Source organism: Montipora foliosa, chromosome 1 (genome assembly GCF_036669935.1).
Source record: "Montipora foliosa isolate CH-2021 chromosome 1, ASM3666993v2, whole genome shotgun sequence".
Taxonomy (NCBI): Eukaryota; Metazoa; Cnidaria; class Anthozoa; order Scleractinia; family Acroporidae; genus Montipora; species Montipora foliosa.
This window is the reverse complement of record NC_090869.1, coordinates 13,088,003-13,105,954: the sequence shown is the minus strand read 5'-3', so window position 1 is coordinate 13,105,954 and position 17,952 is coordinate 13,088,003. Positions and strand designations below refer to the sequence as shown.

The 17,952-nt window shown below is 39.8% G+C and overlaps 1 protein-coding gene across 1 annotated transcript; it reads right to left on the bottom strand.

The window, feature by feature from the left end:
- Positions 1-1,776: 1,776 nt before the first annotated feature.
- On the bottom strand, positions 1,777-17,683 carry LOC137985563 (calretinin-like). Its single transcript, XM_068833218.1, has 10 exons — positions 17,524-17,683; positions 17,352-17,422; positions 14,418-14,507; positions 13,318-13,410; positions 11,381-11,515; positions 10,207-10,262; positions 8,923-8,962; positions 4,307-4,363; positions 3,845-3,916; positions 1,777-2,398 (listed from the first exon to the last, which is right to left on the bottom strand). The coding sequence occupies exons 1-10, from the start codon at positions 17,621-17,623 to the stop codon at positions 2,276-2,278; spliced, it is 837 nt and encodes a 278-aa protein (XP_068689319.1). The 5' UTR covers positions 17,624-17,683; the 3' UTR covers positions 1,777-2,275.
- Between the last annotated feature and the right edge of the window lie 269 nt (positions 17,684-17,952).

The window sequence follows — 17,952 nt, the reverse complement described above, 5'->3', positions numbered from 1 at the left end:
GACCTGATTTTTTGGTGGGAAAATACTGGGAAATGGGATTTTGTTACTGGGAATGGGAGATAAAGAGTCCTTGGTGTTAATGGGATTTGCATTATCAGAGGTTATATTCGTTCTGCTCAAATATTTTATGCGGTCTTCTTGCGTTCCTGGCCACTGCCATGTGAGAGTGAGGGCCTCCCTGATGCTAACAGATTTTGAACCTCAAAACTCCCTATCTACAACACTCCTACCTCTAATACGGCTTTACTTGCACGAATCGACTTCCCTCAGTGAACTCACTGCAACCAATGTAATCACTCATAAAGAAGAATCTCAGATGAGGTATTGGGCAAGGCGCCATAGTGAATGTGTCAGGCACAGGAACTGGAACGTCCTTGAACGTACCCTTCCAATTACCAAGACCTTCAGCGTAGCAATTATTGTGGGTCTAGTGGACAGGGTGAAGACTTTGAGGGCAAAACTGGTGAAGATACTTATGTTGAGGAATTTTGACGTGATAATGATGACAGTGACTCTGAAGGTGACGTAGAGAAACCGGACACTGCACCATTCAGAATGCTTTCACGTACCAGTTGATAGCAGGCCATTTTTTGCGGACACTTAGGTAAGCAATCCCATGCAGCTACAAATTATGCCTCGGGCTGTCTTTATTGCCTCCGTTCTCCAATAATGTTTCATTTTATATTTATCGTTAACTGCTTCATACAGCAAACCGATGCTCTAAAATATTACATTTTTTCTATCATAAATCCGGTTGAGATTTTATTAGCGGGGATTGGGATTTCTAAGAAGACTTGCCACTAGGACTGGGATTTTGTCCAAATTTGGGCTAGAAAATGGGATTACCACCCCTCCCCCCTCCCCTTTCATGACACTCATAATTGAAAGAGGTCTATATGTATGAGGGACTTATCTCATCCTCTCTTGTCTATATACAGGGGTTATGTCCGCTGAATTAACCACATACTTTGATGGCCAAGCTTCCACGAGTCTCTTGTAGCTCAGTAGTAATTCATGGGAATTTGAAAGGTCAAAAGTTCGACTTTTTGCGCTCAAAGCACTCGGAATTTTACCCGATTATGCCCGAGCCATCATTAACAAAGATACATCTCCTCAATCAAAAAGTTGTTCACACGGCCTGCGTTCTTTCCTTAGATTAACATATTCTTGTTAGCATCAAAAGTGCGTTTTCTCTCCCTTGAACAACAACTATAACTGCCTACTGAGCCAAAGAAAAGTTTGAGAAAAATAGCTGTCAGTTCGAGTCTGGGAGTTTGGCACATCAAACAGGCTATGGTTTCTTGATAAATCCAATTCACTCACTTGATCTGCAACGAAGCACTCCCGGAGAATTAATGTCAGGCAAAAGTATGGCAGCCTCTTTTTGCCGGGTAGGGGGAGCGAGGGATACCGGCAATGCATGCCACAGTGACGTTACGTGAAACGCTCTCTAACGAGATTCTGTGACGTCGTCAACGCTTGGGCAAAAAATACAAAAATAACCTTTCGAAATTGCCTTTATTAGATAATGATAACATTCATTATATAATTAAATTCTCAAGTTAAGAAAGCCGGCGAGCACTGAGAAAAAAAAAATTAAATCGGATGTTGGGTCTGAACGAGAGGGGAAAAGCGCAGTTCCCAGAGAAAATTTCTCGGGGAAGAGACTCAATCCGGGTGTGACTTCGAGTTCCGGGGAACGAGCCCGGGGTCCCCCCGCTCCCCCCTCCACGCCGACTCCAACAGCCCCCCACATTTCAAATAACTAACTCACAATCTCTAGGGCGGTGTTGGTGTCATTTATTGATTAAACAGCACAGAGGGACAAGTTCACATGCAAGCAGAACATTTCAACAACTTCTAATGAAACTCTTAACAGAAATGAAAAGAGTCCTTCGCTAATACAAAAGTTGACATTTTGCGACTGCATATTCGGCGTGCAAAATGCACAAATAAAAATGAAACGTTTATTTAAGTCCAGTAAACACTTTCTCAATTTTATTCCAAATTCGATAGCATATTTATTGTTGCTGGAAAAAATTATGCCAGAATTTTGAAGATATATGCCTTCGACTTATAACTGAAAGCACAGGTTCATAATATTTATGTTTGGTAACGTAATCCGGCTGTTATAGCAAACGAACAAAGTCTGCGCCAGTGCCGACAGGTCATTACAAACATATCTCCTTCACTTCTTGTTTTGTCAAGCTGGGACAACGATTCCCAATTCCTTAAAACTTGATTATAAAGATATTCTCCATACCGCTTCCAGTTATTAGTTTACATCTGATAGCAGTAGTGCCAGCTCGCCTCGAGATAGTTTTCCATCATTATTTTTGTCCGAAACACCAAGGACAACATCTCTCATTTTTTCCAGTTCCTGGGCGCTGTCTGGCTCCTAGATAAAAAGCCTGGAATGAGTTTACATTCATATGCATCCCTACTTGGCTCGACCGTTATCAGTCAGTTATGTCGACAAGGTCTTCAACACAAACTTGTCCAACTTGACATAACTGACACCGTCGACATAGCAAATATGCCTTAGTCTTAACATAAGGAAAGAAGATGGCGTCCAAAATTTGGCGACAACCTGAAAAACGTCAGGGAGACTTAACCAAAACCGAAGACAGCGTGATTATTAGCGGCCTGATTACTGCAATTTTCATAATTCTGCGGAATCTCATTTTCAAACGCCAAAGGCCAAACTGCGCTTCAACCAGTTCTGTCAATCAAACTTCCGAAGCCAAACCGAGAGTTGACCCGAAGCCACGGATGCTGAAATCAATTAATGCTTTCACATAACCTACCAATCTGTACATTCGACCTCGACGCCGGTGGAAAGCGATGGAATCTGAATGTATCTTTTTACTGAAAAACGTCCAAAAATATATAGAGGATATTATATGGCCGCTTGGAGGTACGAAATTCTCTTCGAGTGTTGAAAATTATTTCACGAGTGAGCGCAGCGAACACTCGAAGAGAAATTTCGTATCTCCAAGCGGCTATGCACGTTTTTTAAACCCAACAAAAACATATCTGCAATCAAATTTGTTAGACAATTTTCTTCCAAAAAGTGTTTGTATCCGAAATAAATGGATTTCATTAAAGCTTGTTTTGGTTTTGATGTTTCCCGGGAGTCGCCAGCTTGAATGGTTGTGACGTGTTACGGTTGCCAAGGGAGACAGTGCGGTGTAGTGTTTGGTGCGTTTGTTTTGAGATCCGAGGATCCCGGGTTCAAAACCCGCTCTAACCACTAGCTGGATACGATCCTGGTAGTCCCTGGTTTAATTTCTCAGCTGCACTTGTAAATAGCCAACTGGCTTGCCTCTGGCCAGTTGGGATTCTTAACAGCTGTTGTCTGTCGTTTCCTTCATCGTGTTTCATTGGCCCTGAAAAGCCCCTTATGGGAAGTGGAACTGATTAAGCATTTATTGTGTTGTCTTATTGTTTTGGAAGACCTCAGACAGCAATGACCAGAACCAGGTTGCTGACCAGCGGTTTTCGTTAAGACATTGGTTTGCTGAGGGTGCTCAGTCTCGCTGGCTCAGAAAACCTGGTTGTGGTCATTGTTATTTAATTAAGGTTTTTCTATTTTTTTTCACACAAAGAGCCTTTGTTGTGAAAGAATAGGGAGACCATGACACATCACAATTATTCAAGATGGCGGCGCCCGGGAAATATGAAAACCAAAACATGCGTTCTTGAAATTCATTCATTTTGGATACAAACACTTTCGTTGGAAAAAAAAAGCAAGAAAAATTTATATCATAAACATTATGTTCTGTGGTTTAAAGTTATTTTGTTGTTTTAGTGGAGGTGCCATTAAAATTCCACTCTTCCTTACCAATTTCATTTTCTTCATTACGTCACGCAGAAGAACCAATAGCTCCGAAGCATCAATCTCTCCACTGTTGTCCTTTGCATAGACAGCACGTTTATTAAAAAAAAAAGGAAATTAAAATTAAAAACGCCACAGAAGCTACAATTCCGTTTGAAAATTAATGTTTATCGAAAACTGACGATGCCATATAAGCTCGCATATCATTAAATTCAAATTACCTATGAGTTTTTCTCACATTTCTCATATTCCACGACTCATCCTAAAAATAATTGTTGCTAAAAACTTTACTAAAAGATTCCCAGAAGTTTGGCAGTTCCAATAAGAAAGATGGTAAATTCAATATGGCCACCAATATGGGAACTATGATTTTATTCACGTAATGCAACGAATGATTTGGCGTAACTCGTATTTAACATGAGATACATATAGGACATTCACGAAAAGCACTCATTTTGTAAAACCTACCGCATCGTAGTGATCAAATACAGCGTCGAAATCTTCCCTTGATAGCGCTGGCTTCCCCTAAAGATATTTAGATTTGAAATTACTGTTTTCTGATTACAGTAATAAGTGGCGGCGCCAATCACCGTCCTTGCAGCCAGCATTCATATCCAGAAATATGCCTAAATAGATGCAAGCCCGATTTTGACATCCAACACGAGCGTCCCTTTAAGTCTACGAGTTTGCTATTTATTGCCAACAATAACAGAAGGTTAAAGTTAACTTTATTTTTAGCTTAGGGGAAGTAAAGTAAAGTAAAGTAAAGTAACCATATTTAACGTCGATAACTCGTAACAGAAATTCAACTGACAAACCTGAGGTCGACGGTGCGCTCATTTTACTCCCCCCTCTCCATCAGTGCTCCGTTTTACGGGTATTTAACGCTACTTAGCTACACGGAAAGGAAAGAAGTCGAAACAAGGATGCGAGATCCGGGAATCGAGCTCAGGACCTCTTGCACCAAGGCCGCGCACTAACTGACTGTGCCATCCTTGCTGGGAAATGCATTTGTTCGTTTTAACTTCACAAGCTGCGATTTTAATTGCATGTCTGTATTCTGAGACACAAGCTTAAAGTGATGTTGAAGTTTGGGAGAAGAGCAAGGAGACACCTCGTGACGCTTATGGAAATCCATATGCATCTAATTAAAAGCAATTCTGGACAGGCGCCATTAATATTTACAGCCGGTATGCTGTAGATCTGTGATCTCGGATCCGCTGTAATTAACAAGGAGTCTGTTTTAAATTCACGAGCGATGAAAATCAAAGTATCGGAAGATGGAACTAATCTTCGTGGCCAAGGGCTTGGTTGAAACCAGAGAGGCCCAGTTCATGACCGCCATGTGAACCTTACTCCTTGCAAAGGGTACTACTTCCATGCAGATGGTCACGTTTCTATACATTGTTAATACCACCCAACAGCTGTTGGCACGTAACTGCAGTGAACAGACGGGAACCAGGTGATTTCTCATTGGCAACATCCGTACACTTCAGAAGTACTTGGTAACGACGACGACGGACGGCAACGCGAGGCAACAAGGATATCATTGGCTAAATTGACCGAATGCAAAAATGGCCGCCAACAAATTATTCTTTTGTCTTTGTGTTAATTAGCCTAACTAGCCGCGTTTACCCGCGTAAAATTGAAAGAATTTGGGCTTTAAAACGAGGCTAGTTAGGCTAATTAACACAAACAAAAAAGAAAATAATTTGTTGGCGGCCATTTTTGCATTCGGTCAATTAAGGTGACTTAAAACCAATTTCAACAATTTGGAGGGGACTTTGATTAGAAGGATGACCTCTACAACAATGCTTCACTTAAAGGCAATGTTATGGTGCGAAATGAAACACCAATAACTGCTTAACAAGGTGCACATATTAATGGGAAGGTAATAAATTACCATGGCAACAAAAGAACCATCTAAAAACGCCCTAGATTTTGTACCTCAAAAACGAACTCGGCGACCCCCATCTTTTATTGTTGGAAGTGATTAGCACACTAAGTTGAAACTCTCTGCAAAGTTTATTAAAAAATTTCTGGAAAGGATTTAGAGGCACCTTAAAATTTCCCAATTGTGAAGGTGGCTATGAATACGCTCCAGAGCATTTTTTTTTTTTTACTTTGCAAGGAGCTTTATATTAGCGTGCTAATAAAACTCCTGCAATAAAAAATGAGGGTCACCGCATTCGTTTTTGACATGCGCGCGTTTAAACAATATATGCAGTGTTTTTAGATGGCTCTTTTGCTTCCATGATAACCTATTACTTCACATTAATGAGTGCATCTTGTTAAGCATTCAATGGTGTTTCATATGTAATGTTTAAAAAACGAGCAGCAGTATTTTATAGGGTTTAAAAACACGAGGCGTAGCCGAGTGTTTTTAGTCCCGATAAAACACATGCTGCGAGTTTTTTAAACGGCTTCAAAAACATTCAATAAAAATTGTGTCCCTCGGGAGTCCGAACAAAGGTTCAAATTGTGAGGGGAAGATATTAGCATACAAGGAAAACAAGTGGACCTCATAACCAGTATGGTAACTTTAAAAGGCGTTGTCCTAAAAGCCGGAATCCGGAATCCGGAATCACAGGTTATTGTTTTACCAATACAGAGAGTAAAAACTCCTAAACATTCATAAAAGCTGACCTTAGGCCTAATTAGGCCTAAACAAACGTTTTTAGGCCTAAGGTTAGCTTTTATGAATGTTTAGGAGTTTTTACTCTCTGTATTGGTAAAACAATGACCTGTGATTCCGGATTCCGGATTCCGGATTTTAGGACAACCCTTTTAAAAGCATGTTTTTTCCCTTCAGTTCTTTCTTTGTTGCAGTAGGCGGTGGTTGAAGAAGATTGGTTAAAAATGCTACGAAAGGGAAAGTTCAGAGAATTGAAAACTGCCGATGAGGAAAAAGCCTTGTTGGAAAAATCCTTTTCAAAATCAACAGATATGTCACAAATTGGTCTTTCAATAGTCGCACAGTGGCAGAATGCAAGACTGAACAAACAAGCAGGTAACGAAGAAGCAAGGTTCCACGTGGAACGGGAAAAAATCCAAAGCCTAGATGCAAACATTACCATGACGGCAGAGTCGTTAAATTTTTTGGTTGACAACATTTAATTTTTTGAAGAAGTTTGGAAGGAGGATGGGTAAAAGTTTGTAATGGCTGAAATTTCGATGAAAATTATGAGGACTATTTTATAAAGAGCAGAAGTGATATTTATATAAAAATCACTAGCGATCTTTATATAGCGATCACGGTAATCATATTTTCATTAATAATTCCGTGATGATTTCATTGTTTATGTATTGTACCCCGATTTTCCCCGAGACCGAAATCAAAACCCTCTCCGGGCTTAATTCAGAATGATCATTCTATACCGGCTATAAAGATGTATGCAAGTGACTGATTTCTGTCATCTGAGAGGATAATAGGCTCGTGAATTATTAATGAGTTTTTGAAGGCATCATAAAGTTGCGTTTACGTGAAACAGTTGGATAGATTTAATCCTTCCAAATAGTACGGTTTGTTAAAAGTGTTAAAACTGCGACACCCATTTTGGTGTATTTCTTTGGAAAAAGGGTAGTAGTAAGACCAGTGACGGAGTACATAGACCAGCAGAAAATCAAGTGGTTCGGTCACGTGACAAGAATGCCACCAAATCAGCCTGCATCCAAAGCCTACATCATCAGAGGAAATGCTGCCAGAGCCCGAGTTCGACCCAGGAAGCGATAGATAGATGGAATTTAAGAGATCGTCTCCGACCAAGGCCCATCTATGGCAAATGCAAGCAAGATGGCGAACGACAGATAGCCTGTGTACAGCCGCCCGCTCTCCGAAAAAAAAAAAAAATCGGAGAGGAGCGTCTGTGATTTACCGTTGATAATCGTGTTCCATACCACGTGATTTTTCCTGGAATGTGTGGAAAATGATTTGATTGGTTATTACCCATCGATCATTACATCATTGAGACAACGAGCTTTTTTAAAATTTTTTCTCCACATCAACACCGTGAGAACCACCGTGAGAGATTTTACGATGAGTTCGTGTGTACTTTGAGCACGGTACAAAATACGAATAAAAATCTTTTTGATTGTCAAAGAGGTTTTTCTTTTAAAGTACGAGCGGAATTGTTATCTATGGAGTGTAAAGTGGAAATTGATTCGCCGTACATTTGTAGGAATTGTTGTCAGCGCAAAAGAAACGAAAGCGCTCTTCACGAGGTGCATATAGCACTATTCAAAAGATTGTCCACTCGAAAACGTCTCCCGCTATTCCTTACCAGTCAATGTAATCCCAACGCCTTGATCGGACCAGCCTAGCCATTCTCAAGCACAATCTACAAAGCGTAATGCCCTGGAATATTTGAAATGTGAACACATCGAGGAAAATTACAGCTCATCGGCAACGATCTGTGCTGCTCTGAAGATCAGAGCCGTACCCGGTTGGAAGGCTTGCAAATACATCCTTTCCTTTAAAGAGGGCTTCTATGCAATAAAGCCAAGGTATCTTAAAACTATCCGAGACGCTCTTCAATGCACGTTTGAAATCTACCTCATTGACCACCATTTTGAGAATTTAGCTCCAACGAAATATGAGCCCTGCAAATTTTGGTCAGCGTAGATCAATTAAAAATGTATGCAAAATTATTTCGGAACACGATTACTAACGGTAAATCACAGACGCTCCTCTCCGATTTTTTTTTTTCGGAGAGCGGGCGGTTGTACACAGGCTAACGACAGACGGCTTCTCCCCACTACGCCTCACAGCATAAGCGGAGGACGAACCTAGCCTAACCCTCTTTGCCGTACTTCGCAAAACTCTGGGAGTGCAAGTACGACGTCCACTTCGCTATCCAATCTCCTGAACTAAGTGTTATCAGTGTTGGACAGTGACTACGTGAGGTGAATATGAAAAAAATGCTACATCGTTGGTATTTATCAAACTTTGCGTGGTGTTCAGTCAATCCAATGAGGAGGGGGTGGTGAGATGGGGAATAGAGAACTCTCCCTCACAACTGGCTTCGTGCCTTTTTGTTGTTCGCCTTCAACGTACAATTTACAGCATGAACGGAGTTCACACCTACCTGAAACTTTGCAAAGAAGTTTTCCTCCTTTGGCAGAATGCTAGCAAACAATAATTTGAAATAAAATAATGTATAATATACAGTAATTACATTGCATTATGGATAGGAAACTTCACATTATCCACAGTGAATAAGACAAGAAGTTCCCTAAATGCATGACGTGTGGAGACCTTTTTGTTCTCGTTACACGGTGTGGTCTGGCCTGTTCTTCGCTGCCAGTTATACGAAAATGAAAGGCTTTATTAAGATAAGAGGAGTTTAACGATTGCTGCGTGAAAATATACAGATACACATAAAGGATGAGACCACTGTTCGGATTTAGGAAACAATTATGTATGGCATAACTTAGTAATACATATTAATTTCTTTAACTTTGCATATTAGGTATCTAACTAGTAATTTTTCTGGCATCCTTCATGGATGACGAGCTTGTCGGAGCCCGCCAGCTCTCACTTTGGGATCGAGACAGTTACCTTCAGGTCATTCAAAAGTTTTTGTTATTTGCTCTTTTAAGCAGTACTAACGCTCATCTATGTTCAACGGTCCGGGCTCTTCACCGGTTGATAATATAATCACATAGTTCAGTCTAATCATTCCGCTTGAGCCGGTTCTTTGGATCCGTAAAATATATCATGTCGTATACGTCTTTTGTGTTAATTTGTATAGGAAATCGAATGAAAGCGAGTGCATTTCGCGATTTTATCGGCACGAGTGATGTTTTGAAACTTTTCAACATTGCACGAGCCGTAAGCGAGTGCAATTTGAAAATTATCGTGAAATTTGAAAACTTTCAAAACGTGATGCTTTGAAACTTTTCAAATTGCACTCGCCTACGCCTCTCAAAACATCACGAGTAACGATCTTTTATTTATTATATACTCAACAAAATCACTCCATCGCTTTGTTTCCATAGCAAAACTTCCGTATTGCACTCTATAACCGATTTATGCATTCGTCATTGACCAATCAGAAGCGGCTTAGTTTGTTGAGTATATAATAATATACGGTATTAAGTGTTGAACGATTGGGCGTCCAAATAACTATTATATATCAAACACTGGCATAACTAGGCTACAGAAACTTATAGTGCACTCCCAAGACTTTCGCTTTGGATAACTCTCGCAAGTTGTGAAAAACCAAAACAGAGTATTTTTTAGTTAATGCCTTACAGGTTAAAGGTCGCCCGTAGATTGATAAAAACTGCGTTTTAAAACTGCACTACTGGTAAAATCAATTGACAGTGTTTTCAGTAAAACTATATAAAACGACCAATTGAGAACCCACCTGGACAATTCCTTTAAACCAATTTTCCCATCCTTGTTGTCATCGTGATGATCCATCTTAAAGCAAGAAAGATCACATGGTGAAGTAGAATGATGATGATAACGATAACGATAACGCTAACGATAACGGTAACGGTAATGACAATGGCAATGATAACGATAGCGGTAATGACGAAGAGAAGTGGTTTCAACACTGTGTGGGAGGTTATCAACATTACACAATCTCACTGATGCTTCTGCAGGTTCTACTGGTTTAACTCACCAGCCAAACGGCTTTGTCTTACACTAAAAATAAGAATGTCGCTAAGCTCAATTCCTAAACGATTCATTTAAGAAATCAACATGGCTGTCGTTTCACCAACATGGCGACTTGACGTAAGTGATCGATAGTGAACACCTAGAACTTTTTTTTTTGCCTCGGCTGCAAATTATCAGATGGGGTGAAAATATCTACATATGTGACTGGTAAAATGAAATCTTGATATGAACAGGAATCAGGAACCCATGACTAGGAGCGAATAAAGGTAAAGTCTCTGCTTACGAGCCAGAAGGCCCATCAGGCCGGCGCTTATCTCCGGTTCCTTAGCATGAAGCGACTAGGAGTATTTCTACTCCCCCCTGGATGGGATGCTAGTCCATCGCACGGTTAACCCAGCATTTCGCCGGTACCCATTTATACACCTGAGTGGAGAGGGGCACCGTGGGAGTAAAGTGTCTTGCCCAAGAACACAACACAATGTCCCCAGCCAGGATCCGAACCCGGACCACTTGATCCGGAGTCGAGCACACTGACCATGAGGCCACCGCCTCCAACTCTAGGAGCGAATAATTGCCCTATATTCCTGTCACGGAGTTTTCATAGACCGATTTATTTTTGGATTGAATTTCACTCGAATGAGACTCTCTCGGGGCCCGATAACCTATCACAGGAAACTAACTTGACGGCATTGCGTCACCGGACCGAAACTGCCTTTTCGTGGGAAAAGGTAGGCTGAAAATACATCGGTCTGTAAAAATGCCGCGACAAAAGCTAACTATAGGGCTTGATCGCTCCTAGCCATGGACTCCTGCAGGAATCTAATTCCATAAGAGATCTGCTTCGCCACCCCCTCTGCTATTTCAACACGAAAGTTATTCCTATTGGTCTGAGCCATACAATTCGATAGTAATCTTACTATGAACTGTTTGAAGTCTTTGATTAGCTGAGTATTTGCATTGCAGCCCTGCTGTTGCAGCATGTCCCTGAGAAAGGCATCGATTTCATCTCCCTCAAGATACCCACTCATGTCACTGTCATAGTGATTCCATATCTAAAAGAAAACATCGAGAAAGCAAAGCAACGGGACCTATTACCCTTCTACAGAGACGTACTTATCGATGCAGACGCGTTCAAACTCGGAAAATGATTAACGCTCCGAACAGGATCGGGATCTTTGCCAGTGCGAATGCAAATTTGGATGTAAAGGTGCATCACAAAGGTGATGATGACGTATCTTCTGTATACTACAAAATCGAGGTAGAAAAGAATGTAAGTCTCTTTCATTACAATTGCAAGAATGCAACATTTAGACATTTAAGATGGCGAAACCTACTATCAGTTTCTTTATATTACGGCTTTCGAGGGAAAAAAGGGACAAGACACAGGTGTTAGAGAGGCTCTTGTGATTGGTTCAGGAAACAATGAGCACAAAAAAATATAAAAGAAAAGCAATAAAGCCTTAGGCGTCGTCAAATTGTGCTAATTTTCGCGCAGCAGTTGAATTGCAATGCCATGGCCAAGGCGGCAAGACAAGTTGCAGAAACATGTACAGTTTCGGATAGTACAATTGAGTTCTACTTTCCACAACGCTTCGATTCATGTTGCAACGAATTTCTCAATCATTGAGCAGTGTAAAATCCGTCCTCCAACTTATTTCGCAACAGTTTGCGGCAAATGAAAATGTTCCTTTAACTTCATGTGATCGTCGAAAACAAGCCAAGTTGCCAGAAACGTTTATAAACCGAATGGCCTAGAGTAGCACCCATCAGGAAATTTCTTTGCAATGTGAGAACTTTCGTCGCAACAAGATTTCTATAGGCTATCGCGAGTTGCAAGAAAAATTGCTGAGTATAACAATGCCTTAATCTTAATCCTAAACAGAATAGAGCTGAGTCCTATAACGATCCAATCAATCTAGACCCCAGAGCTCTTCTCTTGGTTGAGGGAGAGAAGAGCTCAGGGGGAACCCTGAAAAAAAGTGTCTTCTCATTGGTTTTCGTGAAGAACAATCAAAAGCGGCTCTAATTAGGGCATTTACGTTAGCACGAAGAGTAAGCAGGCGCCGTAAGGTTCAAATAGCCACTGACTTTGGGAGCCGGTCATTTGTGGGTTCCCATGTTCCCGTGAGGAATGAATCAACGATGAAATGATATAACTGCGCGGATCATAGCTTCACTTGATTTCATATCCGCAGTTCATATATGATTCATTTCATATATCATTCATCATTGATTCATTCCTCACGGGAACATTGGAACCCACAAATGACCAGCTCCCAACGTCAGTGGCTTCATAGCTCAGTTGGTCAGAGCGTCGCAGCGGTATCGTGAGGTCACGGGTTCAAACCCCGTTGAAGTCCTGACTTTTTCAGGCTTCTTTACGCAATTGCAAAAAAATTGCGTTTATAATTGCGAGGATCATACCTTCACTTGATTTCATATCCGCATTTCATATATCATTTCATCGTTGATTCATTCCTCACGGGAACATTGGAACCCACAAATGACCAGCTCGCAACGTCAGTGGGCTTCATAGCTCAGTTGGTTAGAGCGTCGCACCGGTATCGCGAGGTCACGGGTTCAAACTCCGTTGAAGTCCTGGCTTTTTCAGGCTTTTTTACGCAATTGCAAAAAAAATTGCGTCCAAAACTGCGAGGATCATAGCTTCAATTAATTATTTTAATAACTTAAGACTTCCCCTGAACACCCTAAAATAATGCTAATAGCCCCTTTAATTACATCGATGCTATAAGCGCTACAGAAAATCAGAGACGCAAATCATGATACTTTTGTCGTCATATCCTAGAAGGGATCGTATTGCGATTTGATTACATCAGCCCATGTTACCCTGTACCTTGATAAATTGTACGCTGTCCATTTTGTTCGCTTGAAACTCATCCCGAAACTGCGCCAAGTAGTTTTCTTCTGTTGGAAGAATGTTTTCCAACTAATGAAGTCAAAGAAGAAAGAATTGAATTTCAGCCCAGCAAGGCAAGTTTTTGAGTGGACACCCTTACCATGCTAGGGAACTCAGTTTGAGCAGGGATAATCTCGGATGTAAAAGTGTACACTTTTAAAAGAGCTGGAGTCAAGGATTTACCCCTTTGGAGTAAAAAAAAACTCAGTTAAGCCTTAATCAAAGAAAAATTAATAAAGGGGAATCCCAGTTGATTTTCGATGTCCTTTTAAACTGGAAATGTTCGCTTGAGGCCTTATCCGTTAATGTAACTCGACGTTACTTTTCAGTGTTTTTTTTTTTTTTTTAATGCACAACAAGAACAGGATCGGCAGGCATCAAAGACTGTGCATTGACTGCAAAAGGCTTCTGACACGGAATGGAACCAAAACCGCCGGAGGGGACTCCCATATAAGAAGAGGAGAGATGCTTGTCGGAAATTTTAAATTAAACCGCAGAAAGAGACCAATTTGGGCGTGGCCCAGGCGTTTTAATGACCCCTAAGAGAGACCATATTAAAACAGTGAAAAACGAAAAATACCGTGACTTTTAATAATGGCAAAGACATTATTATATAATACATTCACCTTCCTGAAGAAATGTAAAAGTGTAAACATACGCTTTTATATTTCTTCGCTCGCAACCCTGAAGGAGACCTTCACGGCCACATCTGATGGCGTTTTGCCCAGAAGACCCCAAGTGAGACCAAAATCTGAAATTTACACCCCTAAGCGAGACGACGAACATCCCTCCCCTTTACATATGGGGGTCCTCCCCCGTGGCCAAAAACACCTTGATCGTGAAAGAAATCACTCTGGGCCCGAGCCTCTGAAAGAGGGTGGGTAAACAACAGAAAACTATAAAAAACGGGAAAAGAAATACTTAGATTTGGAATTACGAGATTTCTTCCCGGATCCCTCAGTAATACGTTCTATTTTGTTTGAGCCAATTTTTCATACGTTTATCTTGATGGCTTCCATCACGGTTAGTTTTCTTACCTCTGGCATGCTGATTTTGCCATCAAAATTATCATCAAACTTGTCTAGAATGAACTGCTTGAATTCGATTAGTTCCTCTTCATTTGGGTTCTGCACGAATAGTAACAATTCACTAATTAATATAAGAAATTGTCAAATTTTCCCTGCAAAAGGAGGGACGTTAATTCGTAACTTTAAAGTAATGTTTAAAAAACGAGCAGCAGTGTTTTATCGGGGTTTTAAAACACGACGCGTAGCCGAGTGTTTTTAGACTCGATAAAACACGTGCTGCGAGGTTTCTTGAACGGCTTAAAAAGCATTCCACAAAGAGCGTGTCCCTCTGGACTCAAAACAAATTTGGTTCAAATTGTGAGAGGTGAATATTAGAATACAAGAAAAACAAGCTATGCCTTATTAGTATTCTTTATATAAAGAATACTAACGAGAAGTGTTTTATCAGGGTATAAAGCTCATACACGTGACGTTTCATCGGTGTTTTGATAGAATGTTAGGCTCATGAATTATTAATGAAATTTTTAAAGTGCCCCTGTAATAAGAAGAAAATCACTTCCTTTTTTCCTTCAGATAGCTTAACACCTGTCTGGCATAATTTTGAGCTTTGATTTTTATCCAAAGGCCGTTTACTACACGGTTTGCTACACGGTAGGGTACACACGCATTGCATTCTTGAACTAGTGAGCCTTTGACGTCATTTTCTCCTCGATCCAGCTCTCAAGATCTTAAAATTAGCAATGGCGGGTTAAAATAAACAGGTGTCCTTTTTAAACCAAGGCTTAAAACTTTGGTCTCTTAATTTTTAGTTAACATAGTTTTGAAATTCAAATAAAAATACGAATTGATCCGTGCTGTGCAAACGAGAGCCTGATAAGGTAAAATATTGGTGAAATGATACGAGACCTGTCTATTTTGTATCTGTATGTCATAGCCTTCCTTTCACCTTTACGATTCGTTAAAAATTTTGAATGAATAATTTACCATCTTAAACTTGAAAGGTTTTGCCTTATGTAAAGCAACAAGATTATTATGATAACTCAACTCAATTATGATAATACTTTCTTGTGTAATTTCATAGGGTATTGAATTTTTAGTGTAACTGCGGTGGATGCAAACAACTTTTTCGCGCTAAGCTAGTGTTAATGAATGAAAGGAAAGTCCAAAGAAGAATTCTAACTACAATATTGTGTGATTGTCGTAAGCGTGAAAAACGACCATTCCCGTCATTGTTTTGAACGTGGCACAAATCTCGAAAGGGTGCCTGAGAGCTCATAAAAGCTAATGGATGGTATTTTCTCATTCGATAAGAGTATCTTTGTTAAACAACGGAAACTAGTAAGTCGATGGAATGTGTCGACAAACTCATTCGATGATATGACAATTACATTTATATGATCATGAGTATTTATGAAGTGACTTTTTTCTTGCAAAAAAAGCTGCAAGAAAAAAACATTTTTTTATCTGTTTTGTGAAAGCCAAAAAATAATTTAGTGGTCTCAATTTCGTATAAATATTTATAGTAAACATGACAATTATTATTAAATGATAATAAGGAACAATTGACCAATATGCTTATTATACCTATTCGAAAGAAAAAATGCCTGTGGAGATAAAATTGCCGCAAATTGGTCTTAAATGATTGAAAGGAAAGGCCCTGAGGTCATGATGAAAAAACCTTCTTAGTTTATGTTCAAGTTTACTGCGATTTCCATTTGAATGCAACTCTGGACTGACATAATCATATGTATGTGCGTGAGGGTTTTTCATGAGTAGTTGCCAAAGGATTTTGGCAGACACAAAGTTGTTATTCCTTGAAAAAAATCCGTTTACATCTTCTTTAATGCAAAACATGATCTAGCCACCTTATTGGCCGGATAAGAATAAACATCACAGGAGCTTAATGTTGGACAAAACTATAAATAGGTTATGGGCGAGTCGTAAGGAAAAACTCCTTGGCAATCAGCTGTTTCTTCTTTCAAATTTTCAAACACTGTTTTCAAAACTGAGCTGCAACAATGTTTCCTTGTCAAATTCAATCACTTTTGCTTAGCTTTGATTGATTCGAAGCTCTTGGTAACGGTGTGTCAGTGCGGGTTTACGTTTTGAATCTCTGAACATGGTTGGGCGAAAAAAAAAAAGGATTTTAGCAGCAAGCCGCTTTTAATTAAAAAGATATAAACGTGAAAATGACAGAAAGTAACTCAAAGCAGAATATCCGGATCAAAAGAGACTCAGGTTTCTTAGTAAAGTACTTTTTTAACAAAGAAGGCAAATATAATGCAGAGCTGCATTCATGAGTACAGACGAGGCTCCTTAAAGTATCTTCTTGAAGCAAAATAATAAATACGGTTCCCTTTTGTACATTTCTTCTGTTTGCGCTTGTAACAAGACACGCAAGGTTTACGGTCTTATTCATTGTGAAGCTAAACGTAACTGAATCCCAAAAAAACCAGTTTGCAAATCAATAACCATAGACTTACATGAATCATAAGAAATTTACGAGACTTTTTCGAGGAAAGTTACTTGAGTGAAAATGCAAGAAAATTACTAATGCATTTTAAAAGAAGAAGGAAGATATATCTTCTTCACGACTTCGAGATTGAAATTGAATATTTGTCATCCGCGAATACTTGTTTTGGAGTAGGATAGTGTCGACTGTAAGTCCAAATTAAGCAGTAAAATATACATATGTTACTTAAGATAAATATATCTTTTTATTGTGGTTTTAAATCCAAATGCGTTCAACAAAGCAAACGTAATACAGGAAAACAAGGAAAACTTAAGGACAAATTACGATGACCTGTGAGATCGTTAGGGTAAAAGACTAGTATAAATAAGAAGATGCAAGGTTCAAGTAAAACTCTGATAAGATTGTTGTAGTTGTCGTTTGATCGCTGTTGGTTTGATTTTGCATATTACTCAACATCCTTTGCAGCCTACCTCGTTACCAGTTTCGCTTAGAAGAGCAACTAGAAAATCGGTGAGTTCATCTGCTTCGATGAAGCCATTACCTAAATGAGGAAGTCCAACGAGAAGTAGACGTTGACTCTGCTTTGTATTCAAAACCGTGTCAGACGCATTTATGTATTGTATATGTTGAAAATTATTTTACCGTCTTTGTCGAATTCCTTGAAGACTTTGACAAATTCTTCTGATGTAAGTTTCGCTTCACCCTTGAATTGCAGCATGCAAGAGGCGTTTTTACCTTCCATATTCGTTGCCTACAAGACCAAAATAGCGCCTGCATTGCCTCGAAATCTGCTTTTAATAATTGTATATCAACTGCCGACCGCATGCGCATTTTGAACGCCAGCCTCGCGGAACAATAATATTCAAATTTGAGTTCTACACGCGTAAAAGCAGGTGAAATGAGGGGGGTAACCAAGTAACTCGACGAATGAACACAGTTCTGGATAGCAATGAAATTCCTTTGTACAGCGGCCTGAGAGTTTTGTGGGTCGCTAATTTAAAGTCATAGATAAACGGTGAATCGCAGAGTCGATTTACACAAACATTGTAGCCTTCGAAGATCCGTGAGCAA